Source organism: Podarcis gaigeae, assembly GCF_964106915.1.
Source record: "Podarcis gaigeae genome assembly, chromosome: 4".
Taxonomy (NCBI): Eukaryota; Metazoa; Chordata; class Lepidosauria; order Squamata; family Lacertidae; genus Podarcis; species Podarcis gaigeae.
Window position 1 is genome coordinate 74,672,401 of NC_139677.1, and position 12,600 is coordinate 74,685,000.

Consider the following 12,600-nt stretch of genomic DNA (forward strand, 5'->3'; position numbering starts at 1 on the left):
AGGTTTGGCAACGGCCACATCAGGAAGCGGGGAAACGGTCAGAAGGAAAGTCACCGGCTGGGCGCGCGCGCCAAGTTCAAATGTACAGGAGCGCGGCACAGCAGGGAGTCCGGAAAGGGAGCCAGGTCCTAAAGCCCGCCGGAGGGAGGGGCAAGACTCAGGAGGCTCAGCGTCAGAGGAGTCCAGGAAGGAGGGAACCCCAGAGGGCAGAAGGACCCAGCGAAGGAAAGAACAGCGTAGGAGGTGGAGCCGGGCTAGAATCTTAAACTGGTGTGGGTGGAGCAGTGAGTCAGAGGGGACTTAGCCGGTCTAGCTTCGAGACGTGGGTCTGCGCGCCCAGAGCTGGGAAATGGAAACTAAACTTTAATAAAGACTTTTGTATATAACATCCACTGGGCGTTGGTCCTCTGTGAGCTGGGACCTAGCGGCAGTCCTGACAGCATGTTATGTAAATGCTGAGAATGGGGAGTGGGGCTGTGGGAACATGTGTGCTAGCTCTGTTTAGTTGTTCTTGTCACTCTGCATGAGTTGGGAGGGCTACTGCCTCAAACAAGTGCTTGTAGGGGCCCCATCTGCTTTTTATAACCCTGGGAAATCAGTGTTCTGAAACGTGTGGGGCTTCCACAACAACAAGAGGCTCCCTGCTTCAGATTGTCCTCCAACTTGTGCAGTGGAACAAGAACTGAGAGGGTGGAGCTGGTGTGCTCATCACTGCAGCCATCCCTCAAGTATTTAATTAACACCCCATCATAATTCCTGAATAGGGCTATTAGCACATTTTGAAAGGGATGGAATGCTGAACACAGAGGAGCGCTGTTGGATTGGACAGTCTAGTCCAGGCTATTTTATTTCCTTCAGTGGCCATCTAGGTGTTTCTCAGAATCTCTCAAGGAGAGCAGAAACACAACATGGTCCTCTCTGGTGTGTTCAGCTGAATGTTTGTGTACACAAGGAAGGCTTGCTTTTCTACAACTGGGAACCCTGGAAAGACAGGATTCCCAGAGTTGCACAGTTGTCAGTGTGTGGACTTTCCAGATGTTCAACTGAATGCAAGAAAGTTTGGATCAAGGACAGTGGCAGTGACCCCCACTTGTCCATTCCTTCATGCATTCCTCATGACATGGGGAGTGGTTCTTCCATTGTTGTGGAAGTGGCCATCGCTGGATCTTCTGGCATGCTGCAAGTGAGGCCAAGGCAATCCATTTAAGGCATTACCCTTCACTCATTCCATAGTTGCAATCACTCAAATGTGTTGGAAAGGTACATAGAAAGCTCAAGTGACTTTTCAGTGGGACAGTCTGTTTTTCAAAATGTGAGCTTTAAGTCATGACCAAATAGTGAACAATAAAAATATGGTACACAGAGCATGCCGAATGCGGAATTTGCAAGTGACTTCTCCCTTTCATTCCTTCAGAAAGAGGAAGACATTGACAAAATTGGCACTGTGGAATATTACGGCATGGGTGGCTATGGCGGCTTTCCTCTTCAGTACTATCCGTATTATGGCAAGCTCCTCCAGCCCAAATACCAGCAGCCCCTTGTGGCCGTGCAGTTCACCAACCTGACGTCTGATATGGAAGTGCGTGTCGAGTGCAAGGTCTATGGTCAGAACATCCACTACAGTGACAAGGATCGTTTCCAGGGACGTTTTGATTTGAAATTTGACATAAAAAGCAGCTGATCGCAAGCACAGTTTCTTTCTTCTCTCTCCTCTTAGCCATTTAAAAAAGTATAAATAAGACAAAAACCTACTAGTCTTGAACAAAACTGTCATACGTATGGGACCTACACGTAATCTATATGCTTTACACTAGCTTTCTGCATTTAACTAGGTTAGAATGTAAACTTAAAAGTGTAGCAATAGCAACAAAGATATTTATTCTACTGTAAATGACAAAAACAAAACAAACACAGAATTGAGCCTTGGGACATGCCCATTTCTACTGTAAATTATTATTCCATAACTGACTTGTAGTAAGCAGTGTTTCTGCCCCCTAAATATTGCTGCCTTGTGAGTTTTATTTAGTGTACAGTACTATAGGTGCATTACTCCGATCATTTTTCAAGCCATGTATTATTGTACCTGTTTTCTACTTTCTGTGAGCAAATATTTGCTGTCCAAGGTGTAAATACTCAGTGGGACTAAAACTGGCATGGTACTTTTAATTATTATATTTTTGTTCATTTTTAAAATGGTAAAGGCCCACTTGTGAGATTATTCAGCAGCACTCCATAGAGCCTCCCCCCCCCCCTTCCTCCCTGTAGCCTTAGGACTTTATTTAGTGTGGTGGCAGGGAAAATTACCTTGACTTTGAAGCAACGCTAAGGAGCGTAGGTGATTATGTATTGTGCTTTATAGCGAATGTTGTCTTTCTATCTCTCTCTCTCTCTCTCTCTACTCCCCCTCTCCCCGCACCCATTCTGAAGTTGTGTGAGAGATCTGAGTCAGCCTATCACTCTCATCAGTGACAGGAATAATTATTTTGCTTTGTATATTTTCTTTTCCTGCTAGAGGCATCATATGCAGTGGTGCTGTCTTTATTGAATGTTTTAACCATTTCCATGGTGGAAGAATTTTATATTTATGCAGTTGTACAATTTTATTTTTTTTCTGCAAGAAAAAAAGTGTAATGTATAAAAATAAACCAAAGCCACATGTTTGAAAATAAATCTTTATTTTGAACTTTATGAAAAGCAATGCAGTTACCCCCATCAACTGGTGTTAAATGTTGTCTAAAGTGCAAACCTCTATGTTCTAACATATGTAATAGCCAGGAAAATACAGTGCTCTTGTTGATCTTGTATTTCAGTCAGGTTAAAACATTGGTCAATAAATGAATAAACACACATCTTCCATCCTGTGGCTTGTTTTTTTGTATGTCCCGTAATTCTGCCGTCTCTAGTTAGTTGTCCAAGATGTTGAAAAAATATTGGACCTATGAAGAGAAACAAATTTACTGCAGACCATGAGTTATTTACAAAGAAGCCTTAGTCGAAACTGTAACCTGAACAACCAGCTAAAAAACGTCCTTTGCATTTCATGCACACTATTTCGAAACCAGCTTAAAATATGGCCTGTGGCAATAAACGACATGTTCTGGTTGGAGGAGGTTAGTGCTTTGCCTCCATTGCAGAGTGTAGGGAGATATTTGATAGCAGGAAATGAACAAACACCTTCTCGTGTGTCACAAAATTAGGTTGGTGTCCCCAAAGGAACCAAACTAGCACATGCTAACTGATTGTTCTCTAAGTCCACAAAATGGGCTTACCTTTGGGAGCTTCCTACTAGCCTCTCCTGTCACTCCCTCCCCTTCCCAAATTTGCCTCTGCAGATTGTGTCAGGCAAGGGCACCAGTGACTGGCAAATGTGAAGGACTAGAAAAATGCTTGAAAGCATAGCTGTTCCTCAGCATGCTCAGGAATGAAGAGGGATAAGACTTTCTAAGCATGCTGAAGGTTGGGACCTACAATGCCCTCCACTATTAGCCACCTCTCCCCGCTCCCAAATTATTTCCAATGATAAAATTGCTTGCAAAAGGAAGGGAGGCACCAGGAAGAGTGAGCTGGCAGGAAGCCCATTCTAAAGCAGAGACTGTACCAATACTGGGCTTCTGATTTGCAATGGGCTTGCTCTGGAGCAGGGGAACTCTAGATTCTTCTGAGTCCAGCATTGCAAGTATCTCTTCGTACATTACAACAGTTCCCACCCCATTCTGAAACACTAGATGCACCATTCATTGTAAGCAGCCATAAATGGATGTTCTTCAATCAAAACAAAAAAAAAATCTTTCCAGTAGCACCTTAAAGACCAACTAAGTTAGTTCTTGGTATGAGCTTTCGTGTGCATGCACACGAAAGCTCATACCAAGAACTAACTTAGTTGGTCTTTAAGGTGCTACTGGAAGGATTTTTTTTGTTTTGACTATGGCAGACCAACACGGCTACCTATCTGTAACTGGAACTATGGAAGGTTCTTCAATCAATTTTGTTAAAGTCCATGCTTAAACAAAGAATGGAACAAAGTGAGTTAGGGTGGCCATTTACACCTCACCAAAAAGGGAGGATAAAGGTTATGCAAAAAATGCATAAGGTGTGTACAGCTGGAAATTTAGACATAATTACTCTTAATTTAAATAGTAGCACATTGCATCTCACTACAGTGGGGAACACTGACCAGGATTCCCACGGGCTTTCTCTGCAGGTGGTTAAATACTGATGGGCAATTCAAGGCCCCTGCAATCCCTTCTTATGATTCCTTATCTTTAAAATGGACTTGGATCAGCGAGTCCTTCAACTAAAAGGCCTGTCCTCTGAAGTAAGATACACGGATACAACTCTTGAAACAGTTGGTTTATGGTCTCTTTCTTAGGGAAAGAAGTAAGTACCATTTACTTAATAGTTTTACCTATCCTTTTCAGGTGTGGACTCTCACAGGTAATTTCCAAAGAACTAGAAAGTGGTGAGCTGATAAACCAGTCTCCCAGTCCTAACTGCTGGCTCTTGTGTTGAGCTCCTGCTCCTACTAAGGTAAAAAGCAAAAGGAGGACCTAGATTGACAATTATTTTAAAGGGTTGGATACCAGAAGTTAGTGCTGTAACCAAGGGAGCTGATCTCTGGGAATCCCACATGACACAACCGCCTCGGCACAGAAATTTATACCTTGTTTCCTCCAAAACCTTCCACACAAACTAACGCTTTCCTGTTCCCGTATCTAAGAGAGAATTAATGGCTTTGCTTTTATCGCTCATCATCTCACCTTGGAGAACACAAAGTTGCCCTGCAGCATACGAACGAGCGTCATTTTCATACTTGCTACCCTCCAGTCATCCGGGAAGTTTACATAGTTGTGCAACTCATAATAAAACCTGTTACAAAAGTCCTAACCATACCGCTGGTGCGTACAATTATCTCCTGAACAGTGTGTGCCCTAAAAGCAGTGAGAGGTCAGATGCAAGACTCAAAGAAAAGCAAACACTTCAGAGAAGTGGAAACAGTGTTGTGCTAAAGGCTGTGGTTAATCCCGTAAATGCTAGGAAATAATACTGAAACCTAGTTGGGAACATTTCAGGGTTGAATCCCCCAAATAATAAAACTGTTAAAACAGAAATGGAGGACAGATACTGGGCACTGTCTACAACGGCAAAGGTGTCCACAAAGGTGTCTTTCAACACCTTTGAAAAGTAAAGCAGGAATCCTTGCCACAACCTGAATTCTGCTATCAGGTGCCTATTTGACAAGTGATGCTCTTCCATGCCTCAGCACAGGCATGAGGCACTTCAAGACCAAGGAGCCAAATGAGACCATCTCACTTTGGCCCTCAGGAATCTCCACAAGCCACATCTCTCTCCAGGTCACACCATTCACCATTCCTGTTCTGCACTCTCCTCAAATGCTTGCCTGGATGAAGGATGGAGTGCTGAACCTCCTGACTTTTAACATAGTCTATATACAAAGGTAAGAGCCACAACCATTGCTCTGCCCCCTTTTGCATGTGGCCCCACCCACCTCTGAAATGTTTACCTTGGAAGTGTGTCTAAAAGAGAAGGTGACCCCTCTGGCTAAAAAATCTTTCCCTACTCCTGCCTCAGAGGAATTTAAGGCAGGATTACAGCACTATTCCACCAAGAATGATTACATTTCTTCCACAGGTCCATCCTGCCCACAAATCCAGCAACTGATGGCAGCTACTCTCAGCCCTGGCAAATCTGCACCATCCATCTGCCTGGCCACTGCAGCTCCTACCACCTAGTCAATTTCTTCAGTGCTAGGTGCTCCTTCCTATACATGCAGGCATGAAACATCCTGGATTGCTCTATTAGGGACTGTACTTCAAACTTGCACCAGTCATCCACTGAGTTGTAAAGGGCAATGAGGGAATATCTTGAAAGCTGGAAAACCATGGCGGTCATGGTGATGTGGAGGCACACTTTCCTGAGCTGCAGACCCTGGAGATAACAGGGTCTACAGCAAGGGGGAGCATGTGTCCCACATGCCTTCTCTAGATTACACTTCCTATACAAACAGAAGGAGTAAAGTATTTGGCTAACCTGTATGTCGAGAAATATCCAACAAAAGTTTTGGGTTAGTTTATTTTTAAGGTTTTTGGGATTTGTGGGAGAGGGCACGCTAGGGATGCTTCATTTCAGAAGCCTCAATTCTACAACAGGTGGATTTTGTCAATTCTTAAGCTTGCACCCTTTAAAAGTATCAAAAGATATTTCAAACATGTTATCGAGGGTATCACAAATATACATACAACTGTGGATTAAACCACAGAGCCTAGGACTTGCCGATCAGAAGGTTGGCGGTTTGAATCCCCGCGACGGGGTGAGCTCCCGTTGCTCGGTCTCTGCTCCTGCCAACCTAGCAGTTCGAAAGCACGTCAAAGTGCAAGTAGATAAATAGGTACCGCTCCGGCGGGAAGGTAAACGGCATTTCCGTGCGCTGCTCTGGTTTGCCAGAAGCGGCTTAGTCATGCTGGCCACATGACCTGGAATAAAACGAGATGAGCGCCGCAACCCCAGAGTCGGTCACGACTGAACCTAATGGTCAGGGGTCCCTCTACCTTTTTATGGAATAGAGAACTTGATGCCCAATGGTCTGACTTCTACTCCACAATTAAATCATTATCCTCCAAAAAGATTCAGGTGGGAGTTATTGGACACGGTACATTTCCAGTCATCTGTGACCCAAAATGGAAGGAAATTATCAGATAAAAGCCTCTAGAATACACTATTAAAAAGCCAGCCAGTCCTGTTCTGAGGTAGCAGCTGCAGATATGCCTGCAATTCACCAATTGCCATTTCTGGCAGGTCATTCTGGCACATTTACTGCACTGAATCAGAACAATATATCCAACTTTTATTGAGTTGTAATTCCAGAGTCTTAGAATTCCTAAGGGACTGTCCACTTTAAAAATAAATGAGAACCAACATACTCCTTTTGTCTACCGTGCCTGTTCTATACAAAAGTGTGAACCTGTTTGGAGCCACTCCAACTGCTTTTAGCTGCTGGAGGGCTACCTCAACATTAATATCTCACATTTCCTCCAAGGAACTCAGGGCACCATATACAATTTCTCTTTCCTCTATTTTATGCTCACAACCATATTGTGAGGTATGTTAGGCTAAGAGAGAGTGACTGGCCAAGGTCACTCAGAGAGATTAATTGCCAAGTGGGGATTTGCCATCCTAAGTAAAAGTTTAACCTGTACAGCTACACGAAGTAGAAAATTACTTCAGGAAGGAAGGAAGGAAGACGTGAGACTCTCAGGATTCTAATATGTGTTTGTAAAGTGTACAAAGGGTTTTTGGAGACTGCATGAATCCCAAACAGATCATGCATAATCATTTTTGCCCAAGCTTAGTTTGTAAAGTTTCCTCAGAATGCTTATACAAGAAAGCATGGGGAAAACAAAGAAACTGTGATATTTAGAATGCGGGGAAAACCCCCACCATCATTCTCTCTTGTACACGTTGTGAAGAAGATGATTTTCATGCCTTAACCACACACTCAGCTTGAAGAAATACTATGAAACAAAACTGCTGCATTAATTAACATTGTCTAACGAGCACATACATTGTTAGAACAGTTGCACTCATATTTTATTTATTCTAAATATTAAATGCATTTTTCTACTTGAAAGTACGAAGCAGTTAACATGATTGAAAACATGACAAAAATCCACATGAAGAAATAAAATTACTCCACGCACTCTAAAAAGCAAAGGAACAAAAACGAGTGCACACATAAACCAGCAAACAGTGAACCAAAGTAATAGAAGATATCAGTAAGAAGTGTATCTCTTAGCATTTCTGCAGGCTATTGCCTAGATATTTTCTTTTTATTATTTAAAGGTGAGGTCCTAAAAGATGGTATGAGGAAACCTGTAGATCATACGAGCTGTATGTTTGAACATGAAATGAGATGGAAAGTTTCATGTCTACTGCCTTACCAGCACTCAAAATGCCCCTCTTCACTAAACAGCAAAAGCATTTTGTGTGGGATTTTGCCCCTAGTAAATGGCTGTATTGCAACAGCAGCATCACCAAATGACAGGGAGAAACAATGGCCCTGTTCTTAATTATTTAAAGAGAGGAAATGTGGTACGAAGGACCAGCCTGTGATAAACAGGACTCTGCTACTTTAAATAATTGATTCTCCTGTTTTACAAATATGATGGCCCTCTGAGAAGGTGAGTTAAATTCCAAACTGCTAAAAGGTTGGCTGAATAGTCACCCAGAAGTTAATATGTAACAGAACCCTTAGGCTGTAATCCTATGCCTACTTACCTAAGAGGAAGCCCAACTGAACTCAATGGAACTTACTTCTGAGAAGACAATTACAGCATTTCACTGCAACTGAATACTAGGTCAAGAAAATGTAGGCTTGCAGCCATTTTTATACATTCTATAGTTAAACATTCTCACACTTTATAGTTTTTTATTGCAAATAAAACACAATGCAGCGAAAATTTAAACTTGTATCTTTCATTAAATTTGAATTTTTGCGATTCTGTATTTTATTCCAGATTTTATAATGAGAAAACAAATTATGTACAGCAACAGTGGTAGAATGAGCAACATCATATCCCAGCTTTCATTTGGGGGTGGGGGGGAATTGCCAGCTCTCATTAACGCAGAGACATATATTCAGAATTTCCATTTATTTATGTGTAGCTCACCGTATGGCAATGACAGTTAAATGAGGCAGGTTCAGAAACGTTGCTTAGGGCTTGTGCTAGGCCAGGAAAATGTTTAACCTGGGTGGGGGGAGTCCAAATGAACAGCTGCTCCCCCTTTTCATATCACAAATCTGTTTCTGAAACGCCTTTCCATTTCAAAGGCATTTTATCATGCAGCATCACTCAACACCCTGCAGAACGCAGCCACTGTCACAACAGGCAGCCTTTCTTTGCTTCTCCACCCTACTACAGGTCCATTCCAAAGTAAATCCCATTGAGTCCAGGGTCTCTTACTGCCGGCAGAGGTCGATTTAGGACTGCACAACTGGCTCCCCTGCACAGGGTGCCAAACAGAGAGGGCATCATCCTGCCTCCTTCCCAAAGCCTAGCTAGTGCTTTCCCAGCTTTGGGAAGGAGACAGGAGAGCTCCAGGACCCTGCCAGAGCTTTACACTTCCTTCCCAAAGCCCAAGGCCTTGCCTTGCCTAGCCAGCTTTGAGAAGGTGGTGCGAGGGCAGGGGCAGGGAAGGCATCAAATTTTGGCCTTACACAAGATGCCATATTCCCAAGGTCTGCCCCTGCTCCCATGTATGCCTGTATAGGATGTCAGCCTTCAACTGATAAAAGCTTACTATTTTTCTTTAAATATTTGCCCAAAGGTTGATTCGGTAAAATACGTGATGTGAAGAGGGCTTGCTTGCTGTAAATTGTTTTACATCTCTCATATATAGGCAGATGAAACATAATTGCTGGAATTGGACACCCACTCCGCGTTGCAAAATTTATCAGGGCATATCATACAGGCTTTGGCACTGTTTCATATGATGAATGCAACCAAGCACACTTTCATTCCAAATTACGTATTTTAAATCAGAGGCAAGTACCATACAAGAACAAGTTGTTTCTACAGAGGAAGCAAAGCCCATGAGCTGTAAAAATGTCACATTCAGCACTCAGAACCTTTAACATCAACATTCATCACTGAGCATGCTTCAAACTTGGCTAAAGTAAGTACATTATAAAGCTGTGAAAAGGTGTGAGCAGTGGTTCAGGCAAAGGACTCCAAAGGACCTGGGCACTGGCAAACATCACTGAGGAAAACTGTTACAGTGTGCTAAATGTACAGAACAAGGAGTGCTGGCACACACAAAGCTCAGAGGCCAAACTGCTCTGCTTTCGGAGATTCCAATAACTAGCATTTTGCATTTCTACAAAGTGAGGTAGTGAATCGTGGCACCAGCACTCCTTGTCACATTTCCATTCATTTCACAATTTCTCTTCCTACTCATCCTTCAGTCCCCAAATACGGTTGCCCTTTTGGTGACCATGATTCAGGAAGCACTGGTTCCTCCTACTATTTTGGGGGGAAAACTGATCACATGAAAATGAGCTAACACAGACACACTCTGGGGGACTGAGCTTCTACAATGTTTCTTTCGGGGTAGAATACAATAAATCATTAAACAAATGGCTACTTACCATGGAGTGCATGTAAGCACTTTATGAACCTGTAATCTGAACATTACCACCATTTTACTTCCATTGATTATTAATTAAAGTAAGGATATTTGGCAATTTTTTCCTCTCCATTAGACAGGATTTTAAAAAAACAAAAACCTGGTTTGCCAAGCAGTTACACTGACACAGTGGTAAGCTGGCACTTAAATGGACCTAGTTGTCTCTGCGTATTACAAACTTCCTCCAAATCCTGCTTCATCTTAAAGGTGGCTCGGTGAAATCTACTGCAGATCTTCTGGCCTGGAATGCATTTAAGAGCACACACTGTTCTCCCTCCCACCACCATCTCAAGCATGGATCTACACAGCTCTACCACAATCTGTCCCCGTGTCACAACAGCTGTGCTGATATAGCAACAGTTTTTAAAGCGCTAGCTTATTTCAAGGATGGCAAGGAGCGTCTCCCTTCATTTTACGCATACTTGTGGCATATCCTGAGTGCAACATATTAATGACAGTTGTTGGAATATGCCTGAAAAAGAAAAAGAAAACTTCTCGTGGTTCCAATCTGTTGCATGGAACAGCTGTTTGGAGCAGGTGGGGAATTTGGTGTGTAAGGGGGGGGGGGGTTGTCTATATGAACTGTCTTGCTATAGGAATCCAATTGGCATAGTTCAGCATATGAAACTGGGCCAGATTACTGAAATCTTGCTATATGTTGTTTTATTTCATATAAAATTACACCAAGTGCTTTTCCATTTAATTAATTTTCTGCTAACAGAACTTGAAATCTAGCCTCACAGACTACTGGTTCACAGTGACTTTCTATGGTACTCTGCAATAGCACATGAGAAATTTGCAATCCAATTAGATCATTCCCTCTTTGGGAAGAAGAGTTTGCATTATAGGGTTTGCTGAGAGTTCGGAAAACAAAACTATGAAGAGCACCACTGGGACTTTTGCTATTATTACTGTACCGTTTATCATATTTACTGAGGTGACACAATCGCTCCTGGGTGCCTTCTCCCACTTTGTGGAGCTCGCTTGGCTCCCTAGTATACTCTAGCACTTAAGAATGAGAAAACAAGTGGGAAGGCGGCTCAAATGCAAGTGGAAGAAAACGCCAGTGAAATGCAATCAAATAATGGTGAGGGTTCATCATTGAGCCTACTTAGTTGCAGTGAAGGCAGCGAAGAAGGCTTATTTTGCTGCCTCCATTGCATCCTCATTGTGTCATCCAGCAGAACTTTTCCAGGTAGTTTGGAAAGCATTTTGAGAATAGAATCGTTTGCATCTGCCAGGACCTTGACTCCACTGTTACAGCAGATGAATCTTGAGAAGTGTTTAGAGCACTGACTAGTCCTGTTATGTTGGATGAGTTCCAATTACCAAGGATCGAGAATGTGGACAAGGTGCTTGGATCATTCAGGGCAACCACTTGCACTCTGGACCCTTGCCTCTCTTGACTGATAAAAACTAGCAGCAGGGATCTCTGGCTGAGCCAGGGAGGTGATGAACGCCTCCTTGCGAGAGGGGGTGGTCTTTGCCTGCTTAAAGGAGGCAATGGTAAAATCACTCCTCAAGAAACCCTCCCTGGATTCAGAAAATCTATGTAACAACCGGCCAGTTGCCAATCTCTCTTTCTTGGACAAGGTTTTGAGTGAGTGGTCACAGATCAGATCCAGGCAACTGATTTTCTAAATCCTTTTCAATCAGGGTTTAGGCCCGGTTTTGGCACAGAAATTGCTTTGGTTGCCCCGTATGATGACCTCTGTTGGGAGAGAGGCTGGGGAAATGTGTCCCTGTTAATCCTCCTCAATCTCTCAGCAGCTTTCAATACCATCAACCACGGTATCATTCTGGAACAGCTGTCCCAGTTAGTGGGGTGGTGTCACCACTTTGTGGTGCTTCTGGTCCTACTTGGATGGTCATTTCCAGATGGTGATGCTTGGGGCGTGCTCTTTTGTCCCACTGAGCCTTCAATGAGGAGTTCCTCAGGGTTCTGAATGCAATGCAACACTGAACCTGCAGCTCTCCAAATGTAGTTAAGACTCCAACTCCCATCAATTCTCAATTATTTGCCATGCTGGCTGGGGCTGATGAGGGTTGGAGTGCAAGTCTGGTTCCCCAACTCTGATCTACAGAAACATTTTTGACTAAAGACAGATGGATATAATGGCATTTGTTTCCTTCAAGAGTGACTTTATCAGGGGTAGCTGACCTATAGCTCTCCAGACGTTGCTAGACTCCAACTCCCATCAGCCACAGTCAGCATGGTCAATAGTGAGAAATGATGGGATCTGTAAGCTAGCAACATCTGGCCTATATGTACTCCCCATAATGTGTAGAAAAATCTTTAAAAGTGTGCATACATCACCTCAGTATTGGTGTACTTTTGCATAGTTAAAAGAAAAAGAGATTAGCTGACACTGTATCTGGAACCAACTTCACAATTACAAC

General features: G+C 43.1%; 2 protein-coding genes across 5 annotated transcripts in view; one reads left to right on the forward strand and one right to left on the reverse strand.

Moving 5' to 3' along the window:
* ATP1B1 (ATPase Na+/K+ transporting subunit beta 1) overlaps positions 1 to 2,849 on the forward strand; it is a 35,582-nt gene extending 32,733 nt beyond the window's left edge. Inside the window, exon 6 of the mRNA XM_083737318.1 lies at positions 1,415 to 2,849. Coding sequence (XP_083593444.1) covers positions 1,415 to 1,681 — 267 coding nt within the window. The 3' untranslated portion in view covers positions 1,682 to 2,849. The remainder of the gene's footprint in view (positions 1 to 1,414) is intronic.
* NME7 (NME/NM23 family member 7) overlaps positions 2,659 to 12,600 on the reverse strand; it is a 70,532-nt gene continuing 60,590 nt past the window's right edge. For all 4 annotated transcript variants that reach the window (XM_083737117.1, XM_083737116.1, XM_083737118.1 and 1 more), the window contains one exon: positions 2,659 to 2,936. In XM_083737117.1, the coding sequence (XP_083593243.1) occupies positions 2,904 to 2,936 (33 nt within the window). In that variant the 3' untranslated portion in view covers positions 2,659 to 2,903. The remainder of the gene's footprint in view (positions 2,937 to 12,600) is intronic.